At 44.0% G+C, this 27,969-nt stretch overlaps 2 protein-coding genes across 10 annotated transcripts; both read right to left on the reverse strand.

Annotated features, from left to right (window-relative positions):
* Window positions 1-19,052: 19,052 nt before the first annotated feature.
* Window positions 19,053-22,696, reverse strand: LOC147239180 (homeodomain-interacting protein kinase 4-like). Of its 8 annotated transcripts, none has more exons than XR_015111497.1 (5): window positions 22,547-22,696; window positions 21,569-22,083; window positions 20,813-21,460; window positions 20,620-20,703; window positions 19,053-20,537 (listed from the first exon to the last, which is right to left on the reverse strand). XR_015111497.1 is itself a non-coding variant. In XM_086195355.1 (5 exons), exons 2-5 carry the CDS (start codon window positions 20,954-20,956, stop codon window positions 19,932-19,934), a joined length of 732 nt encoding a protein of 243 aa, XP_086051481.1. In that variant the 5' UTR covers window positions 20,957-21,144; window positions 21,273-21,291; the 3' UTR covers window positions 19,053-19,931. The 8 variants fall into 8 exon arrangements, 4 of the variants coding, with proteins under 4 accessions (XP_086051481.1, XP_086051480.1, XP_086051483.1 ...); XM_086195355.1 differs by lacking the exons at window positions 21,569-22,083; window positions 22,547-22,696 and having other exon boundaries at window positions 19,053-20,262; window positions 20,365-20,537; window positions 20,813-21,144; window positions 21,273-21,291; XM_086195354.1 differs by lacking the exons at window positions 21,569-22,083; window positions 22,547-22,696 and having other exon boundaries at window positions 19,053-20,262; window positions 20,365-20,537; window positions 20,813-20,929; window positions 21,024-21,106.
* A 1,854-nt stretch (window positions 22,697-24,550) lies between these two features.
* Window positions 24,551-27,731, reverse strand: LOC147239181 (homeodomain-interacting protein kinase 2-like). 2 transcript variants are annotated; one of them, XM_086195386.1, is made up of 9 exons: window positions 27,582-27,731; window positions 26,942-27,126; window positions 26,612-26,803; window positions 26,316-26,503; window positions 26,067-26,187; window positions 25,856-25,972; window positions 25,663-25,746; window positions 25,408-25,580; window positions 24,551-25,305 (listed from the first exon to the last, which is right to left on the reverse strand). In XM_086195386.1, the coding sequence occupies exons 1-9, from the start codon at window positions 27,679-27,681 to the stop codon at window positions 24,975-24,977; spliced, it is 1,491 nt and encodes a 496-aa protein (XP_086051512.1). In that variant the 5' UTR covers window positions 27,682-27,731; the 3' UTR covers window positions 24,551-24,974. The 2 variants fall into 2 exon arrangements, with proteins under 2 accessions (XP_086051512.1, XP_086051511.1); XM_086195385.1 differs by having other exon boundaries at window positions 26,612-27,126.
* Between the last annotated feature and the right edge of the window lie 238 nt (window positions 27,732-27,969).

A 27,969-nucleotide genomic window follows, 5' to 3' on the forward strand; every position in this document is an offset into this window, starting at 1 on the left:
GATGTGGCTAAAAAAACAACAACAAAACCCTAACAATGTTTTGTAACATTATTGTATGCAAATCAAAAACTAAAACGTTCATTTTTACAAAAAAAAGAGGGCAGAAAATAAGGCACATGCATTTGTTATCAGATAACTTGGTGGAGAATTAGAGTACAGAATTATTAAAATAATCGGCAGCTGCAGTCCTAATTCAGTGTCCCAGTGTGATTGCCTGGGGCTATCAGGGGAATTCTGTCAGTATGAATGATTTTTCTTAATTCTGTGGAAATGTAACTGGATGGCAATCAAACTCAACAGAAAGAAGTCCCTGCAAATCTGTGAGTTTCCTGTATACCTGAACTCCTCTGGAAGGAAACTGTAGCCTCTCCAGAGCCACTCTCCATCTCAGGCTAGTTTAGCTGTCATTATTCACACCCTATTACCCAGAACCCTTCGCTCCCAGGATGCAGGGTTGCTTGTGGTCCTTAGAATTTTTAAAAGCTGAATGGGAGCCAGAGCCTTCAGCTATCAGGCTCCCCTCCTGTGGAACCGTCTCCCAGTTTCAGTCCAGGACCCAGACTCCCTCTCTACCTTTAAGAGCAGACTTAAGACCTTCCTTGTTGATCAGGCTTATAGTTGGGCTGCTTAGGCTGGCCCTTAGATCTGCTGCTATAGGCTCAGACTGCTGGGATCTCCCATGATGCACTGGGCTTCTCTCTCCTCCTCCTGTACTCATACGTGTTACTAACTCCTCTTCTTCTCCCCTCATCCCAGATCCTGGTGCTGCTGGAGGAGGCTCCAGACCTGAAGAGGCTCCAGCTGCCACCCGTAGCTCCACCTGCTCACGTCCCCGTCTGTCCATCAGTCTCTCCTCCTTTCTCTCTCTCTTTATCTCTGTCCCTCTCTTTCCTTCTGTATATCTGTCTTCCTCCATTATCTGTCTTTGTCTCTGTCCTGCTCTGCTGCTCTCTCTCCGTCCCCACTGATCCTGGGTCTGCTCGACATTCCTGCCTGTTAAAAGGAAGGTCGCCGCTGTTGCAGGATGTGCTTGCTGATGGAGAATTGTTGGGTGGAGGTTCATTGAAGGAGGGAGGTGCTGGACCTGCTCTACTTGAAAAGTGTCATGAGATCACTTTTGTTGTGATTTGGCGCCGTACAAATAAAACTGACTTGACTTGTTGCACTGACAAGAGCACAGCGCTCATGAAGTGCTGCCAGCTGGTTGTAGGGAACACTCTCACGGTTTGCAGAGGAGAGGTAGGAAGGGTACGGCACCCTGGGGAGGGAGGAAGAGACTGTTCTAATTCTCAGAGTGCACTCATTCATGACGAAGCCTCTGAGTTGACCTTTGTGGCACTTCAGAGGATCCACCAGTCCCTGCTGACTGCTCTCCTCACGACTGAGACACAGTGCATGATCCCTTCAAAGTGGAAAAGTCCTTTTTTTGTGACAGCCTTCTTTGAACATTAGTCTCGTTTTTTTAGCCCCACATTGCAGTTTAGAAGACGCTGGAGACAGCAAGACAACATCCACTCCAGTCAGATGTTATATCAAAACACATCATGCCTCCACAAACCTGCAGACTTTCAGATTCCAAACATGCAGAGCTTTGGAAACTCTGCTGTACCCCATGTAGGTTTGCTAACTGTGGGACTGTGGACTCACTCAAGGTGCTGAACTGCAGACCTCTGATCACGATGACACTGTAGTCAGCAGATCACGAGATTCCTTAGTGGTGAAGAATGGCCGCCAACAACAACAAACGTGAGTTCGTCTGAGGTTGTAGTTTGTGCAGCCTGCACTGGCTTGTGGTAGACACACTATAACAACCTCTTCTAACCAGAGAAGTAAGACTTGAGCGGTCCGTCACTGTCAGACACTCACAGCATGTAGGTTGGTTAACACTGGTGGTGACACAGTTTAATCTGCAAACCCTCGGGCTGCTATGTTGACCGGGTCAAGAGGAGCTCTGGTGGAAAAGACTTAAAACACAAGGCCCAAAGTGAACTATCTCGTTGTTCTACAAAACGCACGGCACAACACAACGAAGCCTTTCGTGATTTTCATCCCTGCTATATTTCTGCTGCCTTGACCATCGTATGATTGTGATAACTTGAGTAACAGTGCCACCTCATCCCCAATCCAAGCAAACAAATCATTTCCTCCAAAGTGTTAATACAGCTGGCCGGAGCTGCCCCTCTGCTTCCTGTTTACGCCGCCACAGTCCTGAGATATGCATTTTCAGGTGTGGTACTACACACGGCGTATATCTGACACGGTGCTCTGACTCTTAATGTCAAAAATCTGCCTTTAAATGAAACCCTACAAAGAGAGTCAGCACTTGCGGGAATATTTTCTCTCTCCACTGAGCATCTTTCTCATCTGCAATTACCAGTCTCCACTCCCGGAGTCATTCAAGCCAGCAGAACATGATGCCCCTGCAGTCAATACACGCTTGATCCAATTCCTCTGATTCCTATGTGTGTGATGGGGGACTGTGAGAGGGTTCCTGAAGGCTGCGGCAGAGGTTGACTCAGGACTGTTCCAGCACACTAACCACGGCCGTCTCCTGTCTGTGGCTGTGCTGTCACTGAATACTAAAAAGATGGCCAAAACGCCAAGCAATAAACAACTCCCCAAAGGCAGAAGAAGATGGCTGTGTGCACACCCGAAAATTATAAGGGCCGTCGGTACATGAAGAACTTGTTCCACCAGACCGTTAAATGTTCAAAAAGAATCTTCATACTTTTTCAAAAAAGCATGTGGAAAAATGTAGTTTACCCAGACCACGGAGGATGTCGGACCAAACATCCTGACCGTGGTGCTCCTGAGAAGTTGGGACATCCCCCATTTGATCCGGGTGCTTCAGGTCAGTGTAACTGTGTTTCCATCAACTTATTCTGATGCTCATTTCGAGGCGTTACATTGAGAGGTTGAAGGAAACGGTGAAATTCAGGGTAAAACACAACAACTCTCAATCATGCAGAAGGTTTTTATGCTCGCTTGAGGTGTTTCTTGTCTTGTTTCGACAGATTAGATGTGCGTAGCAGGAGATAGACAGCCTTTATTCAGATAAGCTCAGCGAAACTTTACCTCCCATGACTGAGCAGCTCTGCCAACCCCTTCCCAGATATTTCTAAACCGGGTATTCATCCATGTACAGCAGCAGCCTGTCCAGCACTCGCTGCTACTTCAACAAGTACAACTTCTTCAAGGCTAATTCATTATGACCTCTCCACTCTTCGACTTCTTCTTTAATTCCAACCCCAAAATCTCACTCCTGGCACAACAAAAAATGTGGTTATTTGCAAATTATAGTACGTTAATTTTCATGGGTTCGAATACAACCAGCAAATGAAAACTGCTTTATTTTTGAAAGAAACCTGAGACACAGTACACCGAGTTGAATCTAGTGGTGAAGTTACAGATAGAAACCCCTCAATACACCAGAAAACCTCTGGTGGCCTGCTGTTGGCCGACAGCTGCTCAAACACACTCAGGAGAGAGGGAACACAAGAACACTCTCACATGATTGAAGCCCCTGGATGTCATTAAGAAAGGCTATTGTGTCATTAATAGTTTACAGTTAACAGAACTGTCTGGCTATGATCTAGGATGGTGCTAGCATTAGCCCCACAGCTAACAGCACTACGCCCGGACTGCAGTAATGCTTCTCATTTGACCAGGGTGACATCATCTGTTGATAATAAGGCAGCAAGCCTGCTCTTGGATTGTACCTTGTTGGAATGTCTTTCTGCCCGAGAGCCTGACTTTGTTCTAGTAGGATGAAAAGGCAGATGTAATTTGCAAACCAAATAAGGATCCAGCGGCAGAAAATGTTTGGATCAGTGAATGAGGGCAATTTGATTCCATCGTGCTTCTCCGTGTGTGTTCATGGTACCCGGGTCCAAATTCTATAGGGAGTGGATGGCGTACGAAGAACCTTCATGACTGCAAACATCTACAAATGCAGCTTTATGATTTTACTTTTTCTTAATGTGAAGGTTATTTTTGCTGAGATGAGCTGTTGAATTTTAGCCTACAGCCACACTTCGCCTTAAAAGTGTTTTTTTTTCCTTTCAAGTAGTCACAAATACGGGTCTGAGCTCACTAAGATGCATTTTTCCTTCCTGCTTTATGTTCTGTGACTCCAGAATGCAGAAAGAGCCAGCCATGTATATTTAGCTTGAAGCTAACGGCACAGCTAAAATATAAAGACTTCGATTTGAGCGTAAAAACAAGCAAAATCCATGACTTTTGTGGTTCGGTGATTGTTCACTGCAGCGCCGCGTGTGATCACATCAGTTCGTGAACGTTCGTCAGCTCTCGTTCACTGAAGCGTTAAACTTGAAGAGTTCAAGTTTCTTCGGCTCAGCTCAAATCAAAGTGTTGTTGGATGACCGAGCCTATGGCTGGATAACGAGGACGTGGATTATAATGGACAATGTGCCGGAGACGGCTTGTACTCTGACATTTTGGGCAAGTTTTTCTGTAGTTGGCCAACAATCATCATTAGCGTCAAGTTTAATGTATGTGGCTGGCTCTTTCTGCATTCTGGAGTCACAAAGAAGTAAGGCAAGATAGGAAAAATGGTCTTTGTGAGATTAAGACTCCTATTGTGTCCTTGAAGTGCAAAATATACACATTTTGGATGATGTATTGCTTTAACACACATGTGCAGTAAGAGTTGGAGACATACAGAAATTCATTGACCTACACTCCACATGTTGTGTGATTACTTTTTAGACTATTAACCCAGTTGAACTGCTCCAGCTGGACTCCACTTACCCCTGACTGCAGATCAGTCATTCACAGGGACTGAACCGGAATCACAGCTTGTGGCAAGTTGTCCCGATCAAAAGGTGGTTGTTGCTGTATTCTGTGTTCTGTGTTGAGTATCTCTGAGTGTTTGCCAGCCAGGCACGAGATGGAATCAATGTTGAGAGTTGCCTCAGAAAACTCCAGTATTGAAAAAGTCTCTTCCTCCCTGCTTGAGCTCTCTGCTGACTTTAGGCCAGCTTTCTCCTGTTCCTTCTACTTCCTCTCCAGCTAATAACATGGCCATGAAAGCGAGGACTTTAACCCACGACCGTATGCAGTTGCATTTAGTCACACCAACTTGAATGTTAAGAGAAAAGAAAAGATGTGCATTTATCAGCTCTACAACCTTGGTGGATAAGTAAACATCGCTGACTCAAACAAAAACTTTGTTTAATTCAACTTCTCTTCCCCTCATCTTTTCCCCGTGTTGCAGTTTTAGTCCTCGCCAAATTCCCTTCAGCTAATATTAACCTTTGCGGCCACGAGTCGAGTTACCTCCAACTGTTGGACAAAAGCAGCGCTTCCCACCTCCCTCTATATCCCAACCGGATTGACGCGCCCCCGATTCCCCACAGCTTCAGGAAAAAAACGCAACAATGGCGCATACAGTGCATAGAAGACAACATGAGGTGCTTATTGATAGCCTGCATTTATTTATTATGTGTCAGCTTTTGATTTTCAATTATGCAAAAGAAATATGAACTTACACGCGTTATTGTGTTTATTATTACTCAGATGACTGGATGCAGAAGCCACTTCTGTTCAGTTTGAATCTAAGGAGCCACCAGCTACTAACGACAGCAAAAACTGTCTGGAAATGCCAGGCTTCAACTCCCCAGCATGTCGCCTGGTACAATCCACATCCCTCTTATTAAGCCGTGTGCTCAGTAGTGCACAAACACTTGGGTTTGAGCGAAAAACAAACTGTGAGTCTTCAGGTTCTGATCTACTGGATGAGCTGCAGTGACGCTGCTGTAGGAGTTTACTTGCTGCCTCATATATTCACAGTTCTGAGCAAAGGAGGTGCAGTGAGCCACATCTACTGAGTGACAGACTCGCGCTATGGATGACTACCTAATACGACCCAACTTTAATAAATATCAGATTAACGTTGACTTCATAAATACTTCATCCTTCCTTCAGTTCCTCAACATGTATCTCAGTTAAACCGTATTCAAGGCTGGACCCCCAGTCCGCCGAAGGGCCGTCAGCCAGGTCATGAGGTCCTGCTTTAACAAAGCGTCCTCTTTCAAAAGCCATTTTTAGCTTCGTTGCTTGCATTATGCTTAAAGGTTACATTTTTGCCCCACGCGTAGTTGATCCAGCAATGAGCTGTCTTAGATTACAGTCTCAATGTTTCCTCCCAGATCTCAGGCAAACACTACCATCTGTGTTTCCTCCACAATTATCCTCCCTGGGACATCTCAAGTCTGCTGCTGAGAGTCAGATCTGCACGCACACACGCACGCACACACACGCACGCACCCTACAAAGCTTTGTACAAATGCAAAATAAAGCAGCAATCACACCTGAGCAGCTAACCCAGCTGTCATGCATCCTCACCGTCCTCATAGTTATTGGCCATTGATCTTCATAATGGGACATGAAAGGGATTCATCCTCTCATAATTTAGTAGGCTAGACTTGTGATTGTGAGGGACTCAGTAGTGCCGCAGAGACAGGAGGCTGAAAGAAGAGGGTGGGATGAGTGTATTTAGGGGAGAAAAACAAAGACAAATGTACTGCAAATAATTCTTTTTCTAGGAACAGATTCCCCAAATCATCCTCACAAAACACCTTGTTACAGATAGAAGGAGAACCCACGTGCATCCAACAGATGTTCTGTGTCCTGATAGGATTTGATAGTGAAACATGTGCAACTGAATGCCAACCGACCGCAAATCAGCACTGATTTAGCTCATTCTAGTTCCATTCTCCATTTTCTCATTATTTACAATTACTTCTGTGTTCCCATTAAACTAAACACTCAGTGCAATCAAATTATAACCAGATCCCTACATCCTCATCAGTGGGGTAATAGAAACCATAGATTAGCACAGATGTTAGTCACAGCAGTAAGTCAGGTCCTCTGGGAGACAGCAGTGCAAAAATAATTACGAATTTGGATGTGCACACCTTGCCACTGCCACCAGGCTGTTTCTCATGCACGTGTCCTGGCCAAAAACCTTCTCTTCACAGTGTTTTGCAGATGCATTTCTCATGAACAAGTAATGAAACTAAATTTAGATTGTGAGGCTCTGTGCTCACAGCCGTGATGAGGGCAGCTCCATTTCCATAACACCTGTAGCTAATTCAGAGCAGGAATGAAGCACTGTGACAAAAGGATCCCGGTCAGCTTCACTGGACACGCAGTTGTACAAGTATAGGTATGTGCCTCCACTGCTCTCTGAGTCAGAGTACTCTTGGCCTGTGGTTCATGTAGGAGTGCGGGCGCTGCATTAGAGGGTGGTGCGCAGCCTTGGCGGTTAGGAACAGTTTCATGGCATTACGTGTGAAACTCAGGTAGACTCGTGACACAAATTGTGAGCTAAACCGTGTCAATCAACTGTGTCGTTAATTTAAAAAAAAAAAAAGGGACCACAAAACACTCGACAAACACGTCAGCACAACACTTTTGTATTCACCCCCATTTTTCATGAGTTTGAGTAAAAGATCTAAGCCTTTATTAGTGTTTTTTTTATCATATCAGCAGGATTATTACACAGGTGAGTCTTGGACTGGTCACAAAAAGAGCACGTTCTAATAAATTGTGGTTTTATCACACAACACAATGATTCAAGTGTCGAGGGAGCGTTGGATTGGAATGCTGACTGCAGGAATGATTAAAACTTAACTTTCTTCTCTGGAACACTCGATAAAAAGCAAACGGGGGGGGGGGGGGCCTAGGGGCCAGTTCCTGGCATGCTAAAAAGTAATCAGTAAAATCTTACAATCTAAAACACACAGTGATGTAATGAGATGGTCTGATGGCCTGAGCAGTTGAACTGAACGTTCCCAACCGTAAACCATCAGCAGCGTCATGACCAGGAATGTGGCGGCACGTCCAGCTGACCACCAACTACGGCATCTGGCCTCTTCACCTGTGAGGTCATGTGAGACAGCTCATCCAACACAGGGTTTGCTTATTCCAAGAATTTGTGCGCAAACTGTCAGGAACAATCCCCCGTGACCTCATGCAGCAGCGTGGCAATGCACGGCGCAGCTAAAATCATCCCAGTTGTTGCTTCGCCTTCACCAACCTCACCAGACACGTCACCCAGTGAGGATGTTTGGGATGCTCTGGACCGGCGTCCACGGCAGCGTTTTGCAAATTCCTTGCAAAGCCAGCAATTTGGCACCGTTGTTGAGGAGGAGAGGAGGAACGTTCCGCTGGCCCCAGTCAGCTGCCTGATACGGACCGTCCATGTTGTTACGCTCAGCTCATCATTCGCTTCCGCCAGCATTTTTTGAATATCTCATCTTCTTCGAGCCCCAGAGTACTTTGTGCTTTTATTAAGAACCTGCGAATATCAAATGAAAGAATGAAGCCTTCATATTCATTTTGTCAAATACTTCAATTGTAGTTTCATCCATTCTTTTTTTTTTTTTTTTTTAAACAACCCTTGATGGGCTGTCACCCATGGCAGGGAAAGAGTTAATGAGTTAATAAAGCCACAACATCCAGTCGGGTTTTCTTTTCTGTTTTGTTTTTTTAAAGTTGTGAATATTCAGATGAGTTTTATGGATAACTTCACGCTGAATTTTTGTTCCCTCTTGGATCATGGCTGGCCGCCATGTGTCACATGACCAGTGAAGTGCTGCACTGGTTCCAGATAGATCCCAGTGTAAATTCTGTGTTTTGCATGCTGTGGATCAGATGCGGAGAAAGACAGTAACTGATGCTGCAGTTTTTTCTCTGGATAAAAATCACACTTAATGCAGAATGGTGCTGCCATACCGGCTAAAACCACCACTGAGGTTGGCCTCCATTCCTGAAGCCAGCGTGGTTTTCCTTCACTCTTTCATCAACCACTTCCTCCCGCTCCAGAACGTGGTCGGCGCCTCAGCTGGTGTTGACTGCAGCATTATTGCCCTGTATTTTTGTGAAACCCTGGAGATCTCCTTCCTTGGGCATCTTTACCTTGATGCCATTTGATCTTTATTTCCTTTCCAGATACCCTGAACGAGGTGCTGAAAACGCACAAGCAGAGGATTTGTCGTGTGTGTTGAAGGCTTCAGCTGGTTTGTCGTCTGGTAACATGAAACGTGAAACCACACGGATTCATCACCTAATTTTTACATTGTCATTCAACTGCTACTACAACAGTGTCATTTCCAGCTGCTTCATGCAGCTGTGCTCAGCATGAAGGCCCTGAAAAGCCCCCTCACCCCTGTGGAAATAGGAAAATCGGGGCCAAGTATTTTGGTGAAAGTATGAACTCTCCAGTTTTGTAAATCTTTTTCATATACAGTCAAGGTCACATTTCTGGCATCCCTAATTTCAGTTGTATGAGGCAGAATATCTTACAAAAATAAACACAAATTTATAACTTTTTTGGAGTAAATATGTTTCAGAAAAAAAGTCCTACCACATAAAAATGTCCGACCCTTTACCACCAAAATCAGTTCAGTTGATTTTTTTGAGCCAAATATGGAGAAGTTCCCTCAAGGTGTTCCTAGTATGTTTACAGCGTTACGACCACCCAGAGTTCACATCCTGCCTCGCGAAAGAAAGGTCGAAAGGGAAAATGGACTTCCTCAACTGGTCGGCAGCAAATCCCAACATACAGAGAGACGTTTTGCAGAAATGTGTAGGAGGAAATGTTTCGAGGCTCGTAATGATTGGCTTCCATCCCAAATGTGTCATGAAATCTTAAGAAAGTCTGCAAAAGAATTCAAATCGCAGCAAATTTCCTTCAGCCCCTTCAAATATTGAGAGTACTTTCTTTGAGCTAAGCAGTACGTCACTGTAATGCTGTCATCATTACACCACAAGAGGGCACAACCAGTAAATTAAAAGAGCAACAAGGGAATCTTGACAGAGCTTTCCCTTGTATTAAATACTTGGCAGGTGATTGGATGAACCATCTACTATCATTAATCTAGTAGACTAGACTAGACCGGCTAGTGAGAGGAGTTCCATGGAGAAAAGCCCACTGTGGCGCTCTTTGCTAACTCTATGCTAACCCTAGCACGGACCGTCGCACCTAAACCACACCCTTCTCTCCTCAAGGGCCCTCATTGGTACGGACCAGACACGCACCCGTAAATTGGAGCCACAAGATGGTTTGTCAAGTGATTGTGAGCAACACATATTCATGCTCTGTGTGTATGTAAGCTCATTAAAACCTGCTCGGGGACTCAGCATTGGCCTCCGACGGCACCACCACGCTAGAGACGCCACACAGAGCTACTTTACATGGAGCACTTCATCATGTCAAGAGAGGCCTGAGGCTAACGTGAGCTAGCTGCCTCTACACAGCATGGACAAGCCCAGCCAACTGGCAAACAGATTGCAAGTGTGTTCTACAAGGTTGCCACTTCTGATAAAGTCAGAGTAGTTGCTGGAACATAACATCACCGTATTTATGCAACCTTGCCAAACCACGATTCAAAGCTGATGTACCAGTACATCACATTACCAAACATTACTCATTACTCTGTGTACTGCATGGATACGGCACACTGGACGGCTCCCCGGTTCCCATCCCTGTATTTTCCCCACAAGGTGAATACAAGGACAATGGGAATCGGTGGAGATGGCCATTTGTCAGGCTCCGGGTGCGTGGTGATGACCACGCTAATGATGCAGCCATGTTCAACACATCAGCAAATCAATTCATTCAAGTCAATTCAAGGCTGTGTGAAAAATGTATTCTCCCTAGTTGTTGGCTAAAACTGTTCTGAACTCAATCACATCCATTATTTCTTCTTCAGGATATCACACGTGCTGCTACGCTCGACGTCACAGACGATCCCGTTCAATGTACCACATTCAGGTTTCACAGTGAGTTCAGGCACGAGCAGCACGTGTGTTGGTGCACTGATCGTCTCCCAGTTACATTCCAGCTTTGGGAAAATTCTGCCGTTCTGTCTTTCAAACTCAATCTCAAAGATGTCTTACCGACACACCCGATTCTACAGACTTTAGAAACATCTTTGTTTGATAGGGACCCAACAGAACTCACACGGTTCTCATTTGAAGGAGTTTTTCAATGAAAATGACAATAACAATGGAAAATCATTCCTTCTAATGTCCTAAAATACTATTGCACTTGCAATATTTGTCAAATTAATCAGATCCTGCAGCTCTTGTATAACAGCTTAAGGACATTTACCAGACTTACGACTGGCTGTTAGAGGTGTCACTCACGGGACAAATGTCCCCAACTAATGGTCTCAAGGCATATCCTTCAAAAGTTACTTCCGTACTTTTAAGTGCGTGTGTGTGTGTGTGTGTGTGTGTGTCTGTTAAAAACAAAGTGAGTCACGAGTGAGGCAGTGTAAAGAAAAAAAATAGAAAATATTGACATCTTATTTCACACTGTCACTGCTGAGTGAAAGGCCACCTGACATGAAGGCTACTAGCTGCTTCAACACACACACACACACACACATATACACACTGTGCAGTATATAATCTTACTTGGTCCCCAGACAGAAATCAATAACACCTCTTTCTCACTCTCAACTACATTCCACACAGCAGTTGTGTCTATTAGTGGTGGGAGTCAGTGGGTCCAAAACAATGGATCCAAGTATTCATCCTTTAACTCAGAGAAGGAGCTCCCAACATGAGCCTGACACATATTGACCCTCATTCATCAATACCCTGTAGAAACAGGACCTTCAGACCAGATCTTTCTGCTGGACTTACATGTGACTGGCAAACTGGTCGAACCTCGCCGATGCTACACCGCCAGGTCAAGCTGAGTCGTATGTGTGTACACGGTCTCAGACCTCACCAGAGATTTAATCGCGTCCACATTGAGAAATACTGAGATTGTTCATATTTCCCATTACCTGCCCAGTGTTGGTTTCTTAAATCAGGGCCAGTGTCTATTTTATGATTTTTGAATGTTACAGCATATTCTGTTCCAAATGGGGTCGAGAGGAGAGATTTCTCCTACGACCACTCATCTTTGACAACTGTCGTTACCGCAGCAGAGGAGGTAATGTGACCACAGGCATTGGTTCGCCTGTTTGTCTGTAAAAAGACGTCTGAAAAAGCTGTGGATAAATTTGGATGAAACTTGATAGGAGGATAGAACTTAGGTTGAGGAACAATTGATCCAATTTTCAAGATGATCTGGATGTCGGCGTGGCGCTATCCGCCCTCACAGTGCCCTCTAGTTTAGATTTACTTCTTACGGGTAATTCCACAGAAAAGAATACCAGTGGGACGAGCAATATTACACAGGTAAAGAATGTTTATTTTAGGGGTGACACAAAATAGCTGAAGATGCAACGATTCGATTGAAGGAGCCTCATTTGACTGCTAATCGTGCGGTGGCCAAGGCTAGCTTAGCATTAGCTTCTGTAAATTAGAGTATAAGTCAGTGGAGGGGAGGGAGCACGGGGATGAATGGAGGAGGTGACCGAGGTGTTCTGGAGAGTTGTACTGTGCCAAAGAGAGAGAGAGGCTGCCGTGAAGTGAGCTAGCGAGGCCGGGGGTCTCTGGATGCACTCTGGGTCAGGATGTACACACACATGATGATGAGCCGTCAACAACTGGCAAGACTTGACCAATCAGATGGGACTTTTTAAATCCTTCCTCCTGGAATCCTCTGGAGTGATTCCAAGTGTCTCCAAGATGATAAATGTTACAAATGTTGCACAATCATTGGTTATATATTATGTGGTATGAGAAGTATGATGTTAAACTTGAAAAAAAAAAAAGCATTCACAATTATGTTTAACATTTCAGGTCACACCAGGTCTGGTTTCTCTGCAGAGCCTGTCGTCTCCCTTCGTCATGATGAAGTGAGAAACCAGAGCGCTGGCGTGGCCCTTCAGCAGACAGTCAGGGCTCTGCCAGGCGGATCGCGTAGCAGCGCCTGGTCCAAGACGTCCGTGGTTTGCACAGCTTGACGTCCAGAGACTGCATGGTGCGAGTCATGTATCGGGAATGCTGAGTCGTCCTCAGTTGGTTCTCTTTTGATTTAATTTATTTTTGTCTCTGGGCAAAAATATGTTTTAAATACAATACAAAATAAAATTATTATTTGATAATGTGGCTTTAAGAACTTCCAGTCCACTTTTAGCTGCCAAACTGCAGCTGAGCAGCTCCTGTTGCTCCCTTTATCTGCAGTCAGGACTCATTTTTGATCTATTATTGAGGCAAGACGAGACTCAGACGGAGAAGATTGTCTGTCTGGGGATTTGTAGCAAAATAAGCAATATGTAATGTTTTTGTGCATCCAGATTGAACGTTATTATGGGATTATGGGATGACATGAACTAAGATGATACCAAGAAAAATGGGGAATGAGATCAATCTTCCTGCAGCAATGCTATCTTTTTTTTTTTTACTTCACATTTCAAAGGAGCCTCAGCTTTTCCACTTGCTATGGAGGGTAATGGATTGCATTGTGAGTGGTTAAAAACCACCAGTGAACCAAACTGCCTGTTGTGTTTGACTCAAATCCCTTTTCAACTTGGAGACAATAAATTCTACACACACACACACACACACCTGATAATTGTGTGTGTGTGTGTGTGTGTGTGTGTGTGTGTTTCTGTGTGTCAGGGGATTGAGTGTGATTGTCTGTCACAAAAATTAATGAAAGGTAACAGTTTTCTTTGCCAGCACACTAAGACTTTCAACACTGAGTCCTGATTTTCTCCTCTCTCGTGCTTCGGTGTGACCAATGAGGCAGCTGCGGTAATGAAGCGGCAGGCGTTCTTCACACCAGAGCGTTGACCAAGTGGAACTACCAAGAAGTTGAGTCAGACCTGACGACAACTGACAAACAGGGAAAGTTGACATTTCATCAATAAATTGCATATATATATATATATATATATATATATATATATATATAATAATTCAGCCTGCTATATTATAATTCAGCCATTAGCTACTCACAGCAATGCCAATGGAAAGTCTGGTGAACTTATTTAGTCCATAAAAACACTGCTAGAGTTTTGTTTCAATGAATGTGAATGAATGGAGACCAAATTTCAATGGTTAGAAGTAAGATTAAGATAAAGTGCCGTGATGCTACCGTCAATCAGCATGAGGGCAAGTTAACAAGTTTTATTTTTGGGTGAACTAATACTTTAATACTTGGGAAAGCTTGCAAAAAAAAAAAAAAGAAGAAAAAAGGAAAAAACAACTCGCATTGGTTGCAAATCTTACTTAAAAAATTCAAGGATAAAATACTTTGATCACAGTTAGTAATGAGTTCTTAATCGTTAGTAAAGCGTTAACTAATGTCTCGAGCTAAGTGTGTTACCGACAGGCTAATTCATCTCATTATCATAACACAACATGCCCTATTGGGATTTTCTTATTATCCCTAAAAACTTCATTACAGGTATGCGGCCTTTTCAGGTTCAGGACACAGGTACATACTTTCTACTGTAATTCTCACACAAAACAAAATATTGTTGTATGAAACAGGAAACACATGAGGATTTAACTAAATGTCTACATGTGATCAGTCATCATAATAGTTACACAACCTAAAATGCTTCATTAAGCTCCGTATGTTTTTGTCTGAACTCACCGTCAAAGGTTTTAAACTAGGAAGTGATGCATGTGTTTTGGTGTGAATATGGAAGACAAGTCAGGAAAAGCAGAGTTCACATTACAGCAGCATTTCACCACCTCTCACTTCTGTGTCCTCGTGTTACTTGGTTCATTATTTCGACAAGGTGTTTGTGGTCATGACAGGAAATCTGTCTATACATCAAATCTCACTGATTGATTTCCAGAATTATGAACATTGGAATGCAGCTGCTTTTCATGCTTGGATTTATTTCCACTGGATAAATTAATAATTTTCTCATTTGGATTTTGAGATTCTGTGGTCAAAACAGGGTGGGGAATATTCGGGGTGTCCGGGGGGGTCTAGGACCTCCTCACTGAGACCTGACATTTCTTGGAAACATCAATAAGAAAATTTTGAGTCATTTTAAGAGCAATGTCCAGTGTACAGCATTCTCACAGCAAAACATCCTCATACATGAAGAAAAAGTTTTCTGGATTAGGGTCCATCCATTTTCCTCCGCTTATTCCTGTTAAGGGTTGTGAGGGGGTGGAGCCTATCCCAGCAGCCTTCCGGTGAGAGGCGGGGTTCACCCTGGACGGGTCGCCAGTCCATCACAGGGCCAACACAGAGAGACAGACAACCGTTGGCTCTCCCAGCCACGCCTACAGTCAATTTAGAGTATCAATCAGCCTCGTCCCCTCTTGATGTCTTTGGACTGTGGAGGAAGCTGGAGTACCAGAGAGAACCCACACAGGAACAGGGAGAACATGGAGACTCCACATAGAAAGATCCTGTGCTCCAGCCGGGGCTCCAACCTAGAACCTTCTTGCTGGGAGGTGACAGTGAGGACCACTGCTCCACTGTGCCGCTGTTCAGGGTATGAAAGTAAAATTTATTTTAGGTCGAAAAAAAGAGCGTCCATTTACATCATGGTCACGTGTGTCTGTTTAATGATTTTTTTTTAATGGGGGGGGGGGTGAAGAAGTACAATTCCAAAAAAAATAACTGCAAATACAAATCTCAAGCTGTGTGAGTGTAATAAGATTTAGAAATGTGTTAAATAATTTGTGAAGGTGTAACAAAATTTGTGAATGTGGACAGCAACAATCTACAAATGTGTATTCAGACTGGAGGTTTGTTGGGAGCTGTAAATGTAGACAGATTTGTAAATGCAGACCCACATCTTTAAAGGCCTTTATTGAGTGGCCCTCCTGGGTTGTAAATGAAGACATAACTTAGAAATCTTCGCGGCGCTGCGTCGATGAAAGAAGGCGTCCTGGAGATTTACTGGATGTGGGAGTTGAAGGACAGATCCTGGTCAAAGAGAACTCCCAGATTCCTCATGGTCGTGCTGGAGGTCCGGGTGATGCCATCCAGGGTACCTGTCCCATTAGATAAGGTGCTTCTAAGGTGTTTTGGGCCCAGCACAAAAACTTCAGTTTTTTCAGAAGGAAGTATTTGGAAGTTGTGGGTCATCCATGTTTTTAGGTGCTTTAGACAGGCCTCAGGTTTGTTCACTGAATGGTTTCATGTGGGTTTATATGTACAGCTGCTTATTTTCTGCATAAAAATGAAAACTAATGAAGTGATTCTGTTAAATGAGACCTCATGGAAGCAAATATGGAGTGAAGAGTCCAAGCACAGACCCTTGTGGAGCACCGTAAATGACTGTAGTGGTCACAGAGGAATCATTCTGAATGAGTATCAAACGAGATCCATCTCGTACAGTGGTACTTCTACTTTTTAAAACAAGTTCCTCCTCAGAAAAAATGAAGCACTCCACATACCACCAATCATTCTGGTGACAGAGCTGAAGAGGATGGATTCACGTCCACTTAAATACTCATCATTAAACAGCCAGGGCTCAGTAGGACTCTTTATACGATTGTAGAATTATTAGGGCCTGAGAAGAAGACCCCATTATGTTTGCTCGGCAGAGCAACACATTAGCAGCACTAAAAACACTAAAAACACACACTAAACAGTGTCCCAGCCCCCCCCCCGCCCCCCAACACCCATGAGGCAACTGGGCCAAACGGCCCGGAGCCAGTTTTCACATACACACCATTCAAAACCTTCAAGGTACTGGACTGTTCTTGCTGTCAATGAGCGCGCGCAATATGAGCATCATCTAATTTCACCCCCTGAACATGCATGAAATTCGGCACAATTGTCCGGTCTGGCTAAACATTCACTAATCAAAAAGAAAAACACCACAAAAGTCTATAGCGCCACCTAGGGAGCCACACAACTACAAGATAATTATTTATAATTTAGAGCGCTATAACTCCTCCCACGAGTGTCCCACAAACATGGGACACCGTTGGACTCCTCTCATCAAGACGAACAATTCCTACACTCTGACCTCTCACCTATCTACAAAAGAATGTCCACAAATTGGACAAAACTGTCAAAATCAGGACTTTTTTTACTCCCCCAACAAAATCTATCTCCTCCTAGGGCATTAATGCTATCACTTCCAAACTTTCACACATTAATCACACAACTATGCTCTTCAAAAATCTTTAAAGATTTTTATATGAATCGCTCGGTTTGGATTTTATAAGCCCTCAAAGTGGAGGAGACACGTTTCACGCTTACAATGGAAGTCTATGGGAGACCGTGTCCTCTCAGGGTACATACTGTCAAACAAACGCTTCTCACGTCTACACCATACGTCCCACAGCTTTTAAAAACACACCACTGCATTCCTGACAAAAATCCCTACTAAAATATGGTATTATGTGTCACTTTTGACCAACGTATGTCGACTTCTTCAGCTTTTCCACACTACAATTCTGTTAATCCTCCTCTCTCTCCACTCTAGCACAGATCAGAGACAGAGCAGTGGGGGAGGGGTTCTTAAAGGGCCAGCTCTCAGCTCTGCTCTCCACTCTAGCACAGATCAAAGACAGAGCAGTGGGGGAGGGGTTCTTAAAGGGCCAGCTCTCAGCTCTGCTCTCTCTCTAGCACAGATCAAAGACAGAGCAGTGGGGGAGTGGTTCTTAAAGGGCCAGCTCTCAGCTCTGCTCTCACTCTCTGATCAGACTCAGGCTTCTAACTCCTAAACTACAAGGCCCAGGGATTTGACCAAGACACCGTTGGATTCAGGCCGGCGTCAACGACGCGGCCTTAGGCCGCGCAGGGGCTCAGGCCCTAAAAACGCTGCTTGAAGCTTTAATTATGAATGCAATCTGTAGACATTTCTTTAGACTTAAAACAAATTCTGATTTAATTTTAGCAAAGAGGTAAAAAAAAAAACATCGAAAAAATTTCATCATAGAAAAAGAAACGTAATTGGATAAAGGAGGTGTGCCACCAGTTAAAGTTTTTTTTTTTTTATTAAAACTGAAAATCATTTTTGAAAAGTCATCAGGTTCACCACACATTCCAAGAACCACCCTGCCCCATGAAAGAGAGTCAATCAACAACCCCAACCCAAGCTCTGATGAATCTCTCTCTCTCTCTCTCTCTCTCTCTCTCTCTCTCTCTCTCTCTCTCTCTCAGTCTCTCTCACAAGGGGGCCAATTAAAGAATCCAAACAACAGAGGGGCCTCTTCAAATACTTAATGGTACTGGTCTAGGGGTGAGACAGTGAATGAAGAAATACAAACTAAAACAAAATGTTAGGTGACACTAAGAACCGAAGCCAAAAGACAACTTTGGGTTGATACTAAGAACGAAGACCAAGAGACAATGTTAGCGAAGAACAAAGAACAAACACCAATAAAACAAAGAATGAGCATCAAAACAAAACTTTGGCTAACAACTACAAATAAATCACAAACGATAACGTTAGCCGATAGCTAATAATGTATGCTTAGATATAATGTTAGCTTAGAGCTAAGAACAAACACCACACATATATACACATATATATATATATATATATATATATATATATATGTATATGTGTATATATATATATATATATATATATAGCCTTTCAGTTTGATACTGATGTAGCAGTTAGCGGTCCATGAAGATTGAATATTCCTTTAATAACACAAGACCTTCTGGCAATGTCCGCCTACTTTTGTGTTAAGGGCCAATTCACATAGACCAGTGTTCCTTTCAGATGTCTTCTTTATTCACAAGTGCAGTTTTATATTTTCACTATGCAGACCTTTTAGCAATGTTCTGATCCTTCACTGGTGTCAAGCTCAACTCCTGTTGACCAGATGACATCACCCACCTGTCCCCTCATCGAGATGAGGGTCCTGCTCAGAGGGCAGCTTAGAGCCCCTCTTCATTTTTCAATGACACTGCTGGGGCTCGTGATCAGGGTTAAATCTACGGCTTTGTTTTAATGATGTAAATCACTTTCAGTAAAGGCTCCTGATTGACAACCAGGTTCTCCAGTGACACAATCTTTCAGTCCGTCTCTGTTTAGGAGCCTTAGCGCTTTAAATTTGATCCTTTAGCCCATCAGGAACTAGAGAACTTTTTAACTTAACCATCGTCAGTTAGAGCCAGCCCACTGGCCCTTTTTGATGACATGTTGTTACCGTTAGCTGTACATACAAGACACGCAAATGAGCTAGCTTAGTTTAGCGTTTTAGAGACAGTTCAACAGCAGTCAGAGGACTGCTGAGGCAACCAACTCCCCTGAAATGCATGAAGACCCCCAGTCCAGTGCTGGGTCAAGTTTCAACAGTTGAAAAATCACATGGGAGAGACTGTGTTTTGCCTCAGAAAACACATTTCTCCAAATATTCTGAAAGAAATAACAGGTTTATCTCTTCTTATTCTTTGGACTACCATTTTGATGAAAAGGTCTGACATTGTCATTGGCCATTTTCTGAGACTTCCTGCTGGCTACATCTGCTCAGCCAGCTCATCTGTATTTTTTATTTTTGAGTCCTATCCCATGAGATAAGGTGTTTTATTTGGTGTTTTTGATAAGGCACCAAAAACTTGTGTCAGAATATAGGAAATTGTGGGTCATCCATTTTATTTATGTGCTTGAGACAGGCGTAAAGTCTTGTTAACTGATTGGTTTCATGTGGGTACATTAATAAGAACAGCGGCTTATTGTCTGCATAACAATGCTAATGAATCAAGTGAACCCTATAAATGAGTCCTAATTACTATGAACGCATTGTCAAGACATCTATGGACATTTCCTAATAATAGGATAAAATTCTGATAAAATTTTTGCAACTAAATAATAAAGAACACCAAAAGAACTTTATCTCAGAAATAAAAGAAACAAAATTGGATGCAGGCGGTGTGCCACCATTTGAAGGTCTTCTTTTCTTTTTTATTAAATCTTACAATCATTTTTGAAAAATCATCAGGTTCACCGCACAGTCCAAGAACCACCCTGCCCAATAAGTAAGAGTCAATCAACAACCCCAACCCAAGCTGTGATCAATCTCTCTCTCTCTCTGTCTCTCTCTCTCAGTCTCTCTCACACAGGAGAGAGTCTGTTTTTCCTGAGAAACAAGTTTCTCCAAATTTTCAGGAGAAAATGTCCACATTTTCCCTTCTTCTCCTTCGGCCGAGCATTTTCATGACAAGGCTTGACACTGTCATCGGCCGTTTTCCTAGACTTCCTCCTGGCTGCGTCCTGGTTGAGGGCTGCTTGCTCTCCAGTGTCACCAGGAGCTACCCCAGGAGGAGCAGGAGGGCTCGCTGGGTGCAGAGCTGATAATTTGGTGCCTGCTGCACCTTCAGCGTCAGTCGGCTCAGTTGCGGCATCAGGAGGGCTCATCTGCATTTTTTCCAAACAGTCTTTGAAACTGAAAAACAAAAACGTGACGGTGAATGAGTCAGTGAGTCATTAAAAACATCTACTGAGGTGTGGATCCAATCCTGCTGGTACCGGTATCACAGCTACTTACTAGTGGCCGGCATCCTTCTGGTTCCTCAGATGAGCCATTGTGAGGAATGGATGCTGAAGAGCCTTCTCTGGTGTGATCCTCTGTTCAGGGTCCATTTGAAAAATGGTCCTCAGGAGGTCAACAAACACTGCTCGATCCTCCAACTCGATGGGGCTGTCGGTCTCTGCAGGGAGCTGAAATGACAACAATTCTATTTATCTGTATTCTGCTCTCACAAGCAGAGCAAACCGTTCTTAATGTAAACAGATCCCTTACTGTCATCAGCTCCTCCAGGAAGTGGATAAACTCTTGGTCTTGTCGAGACGTACTGCCGGTCTGCTGGGTGTATTCCTTAGCGGTCTAAAGGAAGAAAACCTTCACTGGTCACTTTCTACTAAATCTTTGAATCGTTTCAAATAGTTGATGCATGACTGAACTCATCTGGAAAAGATCGAACAAGTTAAGATACCTTCAGTCTCCATTTTGAGGAACAGTACTCGCTCTTGGCAAACAGCCGTCGTGTGTGTTTGCCAGCATTGAGAAGGTGCTCAGGTGGTTGGCCCAAGATGTCGATCATGCCTCTCATCTGGAGAGAGAATAGGAAGAACCACATTAGCCCTGGCTGAGTTTGTTCATTGGTCTGCAGTATCTCACAAGGTTCTATATGTTCTCCCACTCACCATCTGGTACTCATTGCATGAGAACAGGCCTTTGCAGGTGTACAGTTGGACCAGCAGACAGCCCAGACCCCACATATCGATGGCCTCAGCTATGGGGAGGCCCAGAATGACTTCAGGTGCACTGTTGGAAGAAAACAAGGGAGTTGTTGGGTGCAAATTCCGCATGTGCTTGGCAAGATTGTCATGACTTCTCAAATAGACGGTTAACAGTAACCGTGTTGAAAGAGCAGCTTTGTAGATCAAGCTTACCGTACTCCCGGTGGCTGAATGGTCTGACCCTGAAGGCTCCGAGCCTTGGATTTTGGAAAGGCCATGCCAAAATCAATCAGCTTCACTCGGTAGGGCATTTTCTTGTGATTCACCAGCATCACATTGTCCAGCTTGAGGTCAGCGTGGGTGACCCCAATGGACTTCAGGGCACCGAAGGCGTTCAGCAACTGCAGGAAAGACAAGGAAATGTATGTGGTTCAAGATTCCACTGACTAGGGCGAGGGACAGTATATTCCTGGTTCTAGTCAACCGAGGTGAATAAAAACACCTCTCACCTGCTGCGTTATCGGCCGAATTTCATTCAGCGTCAGCGGCTGGAAATTCTGATCTTTTAAAAGATCATACAGGCTTTTATCCAGCATCTCAAAAGCCATATAGGATTTGCCCTTGGCTGTGAAGCTCTCCCTGTACTGGATAATGTTGTCCTTTTCTGGGTCGAGGGTCTTCACCGCCTTCATCATCTTTATCTGTGTAGAGAGGACGAAGGGATCACGTTGTTGAGAGTGACACAGTGTGGTACAGCTATTCATCTCATTAAAGACCAAACCAGATCCAAGCAGGCAGACGGCATTAAAAAGACCTGGATGATGATGGCGATGACCTACCTCGTCTTTAGAGAAGTTCACATGGCGATGCACTTTTAAGGCCACCCTCTCGAATGTTTCCGCCGTAACGCTTTTGTGCACTTTGGCGAACGCGCCCTCGCCCACAGCATCCAGAAGAAAGTATCTTGTCTTTTTACTCTCCACAAACTCTTTCTTGTCAAGATCTAGGATCGGTGACAAGGAAGCTGTCAAGAAAAACAGAACAAATGAGCATCCAAGCATCCAAGCTGTTCATCTCAGTCATTTGGCACCATGGTGCCCCGCAGGTCCTTGAGGCACCAGCAAGTTTGTGAATTTGTTTACACGAACACTTCCAAGTTTGGGCTTCCAAAAGTGATTTTTCGGCCAGTTTGTTGACTGTCCCTGCAGGCAGCTGAAGGGGTGGGGCCTCTAGCAACAGTCACATTGTGATTGGCTATTCTGATGGCAGTTGTCCTGCTCAATGTGATGTCAAGTGTTTCGTAAGCAGCAAAACCAAAGAGCATGCATGTGGTCTGTCTAAAGAGGCAGATTCTGAATGTCTTTGGGTGGTTCTCAACACGCTGGACAACGTTGGTGCATTGTGACATCACACAACCTCCTCCTCATGCACCCCTAACTTCATATGATGTCAATGTGCACTGCACTCGTCCAAGCACATCTACTTACCTCGAATCATTCTGTCCTTTTGACGGTTCTCAGTTGTCTTGACTTCCACATTGATTCCACCTCTCTTTGGAAAAATCTTCCTTCTTGAATATCTCCACATGTTCCCAGGTGAAGCTTCAACCTGTGGTTTGGAGGTTCAAGTGTAGTCGTCTGATGGTGAACACCTGGGAGGTAAATTCACATGTATACATTTTTATAACGATGATCTCTCATTCATCTCAGTCAGTGATGTCATCAGAATGACTGAGATCAATCTGATGACATCACTGAAGGATCTGCTCATCTCTGTCAGTCTGTCAGTCATCGGCCCGTCTCCCTGAGAGGAGGTCATCAGCCTGGACCCGGTTCTGGAGGGAGATGCGTGACAGGCGTCTGCTTTCATACCATTCAGTTCTTTGAATCAAAGCTTCCTCAGTCAGGAACTTTGTTTTGAGTCCATATTTTTAACCATTGTTCTCTGGATATCACAGCAGGAAAACCCACTGCTTTTAAGGTTCTACAGGCTAATTTGAAGGGTTTATATTGACAGCAGCGCCACCAAAAAAGAGGCATTTTACCAAATTAGCCAGTATTCAAAATAAATGGAGTAAAGGCCAGACAGGTCAGGCTTCTACAGTATGGTGTGTTTTCAGATTCATACCAAAAAACAACAATTTAAGTACAGAGCACATTTTTTTTCTTCTCTTCATGTTTTCTTTTTCAATTTCTGGTTAAATAGAAACAAACAAAGTCTAATTACCATCCACTTGTTGTTTTTGGAAGATTCATTTTTCTGTTTTTCATTTTTGGTTAAAATATCAGTCAACAGAAACAAGTGGTCATGATGTAAATGGAAAGTCTGTTCGATCTGTTGAGCTGAATTTGATTTTGATAGATGAAAAACTTGCTTTTTAAAGAAATAAAAATTGAAGAACCACTGTACCAGAGATGTTCAGGTCTTTTTATGCAAATCCAAGTCAAGTCTCAAGTCTCTGGTCACGAGTCCAAGTCAAGTCTCAAGTGCCTGTGTGCAACCTAGGTGCAACTCAAGTCAGAGTCGCAAACTCAAGTCCCCATCTCTGCACTGTAGGAGATGGATCTCGTTTGATACTCATTCACGATGATTCCTCTGTGACCACTACAGTCATTTACGGTGCTCCACAAGGGTCTGTGCTTGGACTCTTCACTCCATATTTGCTTCCATGAGGTCTCATTTAACAGAATCACTTGATTAATTTTCATTGTTATGCAGAAAATAAGCAGCTGTACTTATAAGCCCACATGAAACCAATCAGTGAACAAACCTGAGGCCTGTCTAAAGCACCTAAAAACATGGATGACCCACAACTTCCAAATACTTCATTCTGAAAAAACTGAAGTTTTTGTGCTGGGCCCAAAACACCTTAGAAGCACCTTATCTAATGGGACAGGTACCCTGGATGGCATCACCCGGACCTCCAGCACGACCATGAGGAATCTGGGAGTTCTCTTTGACGAGGATCTGTCCTTCAACTCCAACATCCAGTAAATCTCCGGGATGCCTTCTTTCATCGACGCAGCGCCGCGAAGATTTCTAAGTTATGTCTTCATTTACAACCCAGGTGGGCCACTCAATAAAGGCCTTTAAAGATGTGGGTCTGCATTTACAAATCTGTCTGCATTTACAGCTCCCAACAAACCTCAAGTCTGAATACACATTTGTAGATTGTTGCTGTCCACATTCACATTTTTTTATCACAGATTTACCATTTAATTCACACATAACAAAATCTTATTACACGAATGAACCAAGTAACATGACGACATGGAAGTGAGAGGTGGTGAAATGTTGCTGTAAAGTGAAATCTGCTTTTCCTGACTTGTCTTCCATATTCTCACCAAAACATGCATCACTTCCTAGTTTAAAACCTTTGACGGTGAGTTCAGAGTGCAAATCCTGCACAGGAAAAGCAACCTCTCTCATAAACAATTCAAGAAATACACAATGAAGTTCTGTTGAGCTGGACACATGGAAAAAATGGGTTTATTACAAAGTATGAAATTCAAGGACCGATTTAGACTTTTGGACGTAATTACATGATTTTATACTGTTGTTGGATCATTCTGAATGCATTCTCAAGACATCTGTAGACATTTCATTTTACTAAGATAAAATTCTAACATAATTTAGCTCAGAACTAATAAAGAACAACAACAGACATTTATCTTAAAAAAAAGAGAATTATTATCGGACACAGGTGTGCCACCAGGTTTTCTTATTTTTTCTTTTTTAATTGAATCTTTAAAACCTTTTTTTTTCTTTAAAAATCATCAGGTTCACCGCACATTCCAAGAACCACCCTGCCCCATAAATAAGAGTCAATCAACAACCCCAACCCAAGCTCTGATCAATCTCTCTGTCTCTCTCTGTCTCTCTCTCTCTCTCTCTCTCTCTCTCTCTCAGTCTCTCTCACACAGGAGAGAGTCTGTTTTTCCTGAGAAACAAGTTTCTCCAAATTTTTAGGAGAAAATGTCCACATTTTCCCTTCTTCTCCTTCGGCCGAGCATTTTCATGACAAGGCTTGACACTGTCATCGGCCGTTTTCCGAGACTTCCTCCTGGCTGCGTCCTGGTTGAGGGCTGCTTGCTCTCCAGTGTCACCAGGAGCTACCCCAGGAGGAGCAGGAGGGCTCCCTGGGTGCAGAGCTGATAATTTGGTGCCTGCTGCACCTTCAGCGTCAGTCGGCTCAGTTGCGGCATCAGGAGGGCTCATCTGCATTTTTTCCAAACAGTCTTTGAAACTGAAAAACAAAAACATGACGGTGAATGAGTCAGTGAGTCATTAAAAACATCTACTGAGGTGTGGATCCAATCCTGCTGGTACCGGTATCACAGCTACTTACTAGTGGCCGGCATCCTTCTGGTTCCTCAGATGAGCCATTGTGAGGAATGGATGCTGAAGAGCCTTCTCTGGTGTGATCCTCTGTTCAGGGTCCATTTGAAAAATGGTCCTCAGGAGGTCAACAAACACTGCTCGATCCTCCAACTCGATGGGGCTGTCGGTCTCTGCAGGGAGCTGAAATGACAACAATTCTATTTATCTGTATTCTGCTCTCACAAGCAGAGCAAACCGTTCTTAATGTAAACAGATCCCTTACTGTCATCAGCTCCTCCAGGAAGTGGATAAACTCTTGGTCTTGTCGAGACGTACTGCCGGTCTGCTGGGTGTATTCCTTAGCGGTCTAAAGGAAGAAAACCTTCACTGGTCACTTTCTATTAAATCTTTGAATCGTTTCAAATAGTTGATGCATGACTGAACTCATCTGGAAAAGATCGAACAAGTTAAGATACCTTCAGTCTCCATTTTGAGGAACAGTACTCGCTCTTGGCAAACAGCCGTCGTGTGTGTTTGCCAGCATTGAGAAGGTGCTCAGGTGGTTGGCCCAAGATGTCGATCATGCCTCTCATCTGGAGAGAGAATAGAAAGAACCACATTAGCCCTGGCTGAGTTTGTTCATTGGTCTGCAGTATCTCACAAGGTTCTATGTGTTCTCCCACTCACCATCTGGTACTCATTGCATGAGAACAGGCCTTTGCAGGTGTACAGTTGGACCAGCAGACAGCCCAGACCCCACATATCGATGGCCTCAGTTATGGGGAGGCCCAGAATGACTTCAGGTGCACTGTTGGAAGAAAACAAGGGAGTTGTTGAGTGCAAATTCCGCATGTGCTTGGCAAGATTGTCATGACTTCTCAAATAGACGGTTAACAGTAACCGTGTTGAAAGAGCAGCTTTGTAGATCAAGCTTACCGTACTCCCGGTGGCTGAATGGTCTGACCCTGAAGGCTCCGAGCCTTGGATTTTGGAAAGGCCATGCCAAAATCAATCAGCTTCACTCGGTAGGGCATTTTCTTGTGATTCACCAGCATCACATTGTCCAGCTTGAGGTCAGCGTGGGTGACCCCAATGGACTTCAGGGCACCGAAGGCGTTCAGCAACTGCAGGACAGACAAGGAAATGTATGTGGTTCAAGATTCCACTGACTAGGGCGAGGGACAGTATATTCCTGGTTCTAGTCAACCGAAGTGAATAAAAACACCTCTCACCTGCTGCGTTATCGGCCGAATTTCATTCAGCGTCAGCGGCTGGAAATTCTGATCTTTTAAAAGATCATACAGGCTTTTATCCAGCATCTCAAAAGCCATATAGGATTTGCCCTTGGCTGTGAAGCTCTCCCTGTACTGGATAATGTTGTCCTTTTCTGGGTCGAGGGTCTTCACCGCCTTCATCATCTTTATCTGTGTAGAGAGGACGAAGGGATCACGTTGTTGAGAGTGACACAGTGTGGTACAGCTATTCATCTCATTAAAGACCAAACCAGATCCAAGCAGGCAGACGGCATTAAAAAGACCTGGATGATGATGGCGATGACCTACCTCGTCTTTAGAGAAGTTCACATGGCGATGCACTTTTAAGGCCACCCTCTCGAATGTTTCCGCCGTCACGCTTTTGTGCACTTTGGCGAACGCTCCCTCGCCCACAGCATCCAGAAGAAAGTATCTTGTCTTTTTACTCTCCACAAACTCTTTCTTGTCAAGATCTAGGATCGGTGACAAGGAAGCTGTCAAGAAAAACAGAACAAATGAGCATCCAAGCTGTTCATCTCAGTCATTCGGCACCATGGTGCCCCGCAGGTCCTTGAGGCACCAGCAAGTTTGTGAATTTGTTTACACGAACACTTCCAAGTTTGGGCTTCCAAAAGTGATTTTTCGGCCAGTTTGTTGACTGTCCCTGCAGGCAGCTGAAGGGGTGGGGCCTCTAGCAACAGTCACATTGTGATTGGCTATTCTGATGGCAGTTGTCCTGCTCAATGTGATGTCAAGTGTTTCGTAAGCAGCAAAACCAAAGAGCATGCATGTGGTCTGTCTAAAGAGGCAGATTCTGAATGTCTTTGGGTGGTTCTCAACACGCTGGACAACGTTGGTGCATTGTGACATCACACAACCTCCTCCTCATGCACCCCTAACTTCATATGATGTCAATGTGCACTGCACTCGTCCAAGCACATCTACTTACCTCGAATCATTCTGTCCTTTTGACGGTTCTCAGTTGTCTTGACTTCCACATTGATTCCACCTCTCTTTGGAAAAATCTTCCTTCTTGAATATCTCCACATGTTCCCAGGTGAAGCTTCAACCTGTGGTTTGGAGGTTCAAGTGTAGTCGTCTGATGGTGAACACCTGGGAGGTAAATTCACATGTATACATTTTTATAACGATGATCTCTCATTCATCTCAGTCAGTGATGTCATCAGAATGACTGAGATCAATCTGATGACATCACTGAAGGATCTGCTCATCTCTGTCAGTCTGTCAGTCATCGGCCCGTCTCCCTGAGAGGAGGTCATCAGCCTGGACCCGGTTCTGGAGGGAGATGCGTGACAGGCGTCTGCTTTCATACCATT

Source organism: Aulostomus chinensis, chromosome 23 (genome assembly GCF_037954235.1).
Source record: "Aulostomus chinensis isolate RoL2024-O1b breed Wild chromosome 23, RoL_Achi_v1.0, whole genome shotgun sequence".
Classification (NCBI taxonomy): Eukaryota; Metazoa; Chordata; class Actinopteri; order Syngnathiformes; family Aulostomidae; genus Aulostomus; species Aulostomus chinensis.

Excerpts from the sequence above, each read along its gene's own strand:
- LOC147239180 (XM_086195353.1), bottom strand. The coding sequence starts at position 22,646 with ATGTGGAGATATTCAAGAAGGAAGATTTTTCCAAAGAGAGGTGGAATC. Across the intron at positions 22,084-22,546 it reads AAAGGACAGAATGATTCGAG|CTTCCTTGTCACCGATCCTA; the intron begins GTAAGTAGATGT and ends TTTTCTTGACAG. Across the intron at positions 21,461-21,568 it reads TTCGGCCGATAACGCAGCAG|TTGCTGAACGCCTTCGGTGC; the intron begins GTGAGAGGTGTT and ends TCTTTCCTGCAG.
- LOC147239181 (XM_086195385.1), bottom strand. The coding sequence starts at position 27,681 with ATGTGGAGATATTCAAGAAGGAAGATTTTTCCAAAGAGAGGTGGAATC. Across the intron at positions 27,127-27,581 it reads AAAGGACAGAATGATTCGAG|CTTCCTTGTCACCGATCCTA; the intron begins GTAAGTAGATGT and ends TTTTCTTGACAG. Across the intron at positions 25,973-26,066 it reads CATGCAATGAGTACCAGATG|ATGAGAGGCATGATCGACAT; the intron begins GTGAGTGGGAGA and ends TTCTCTCTCCAG.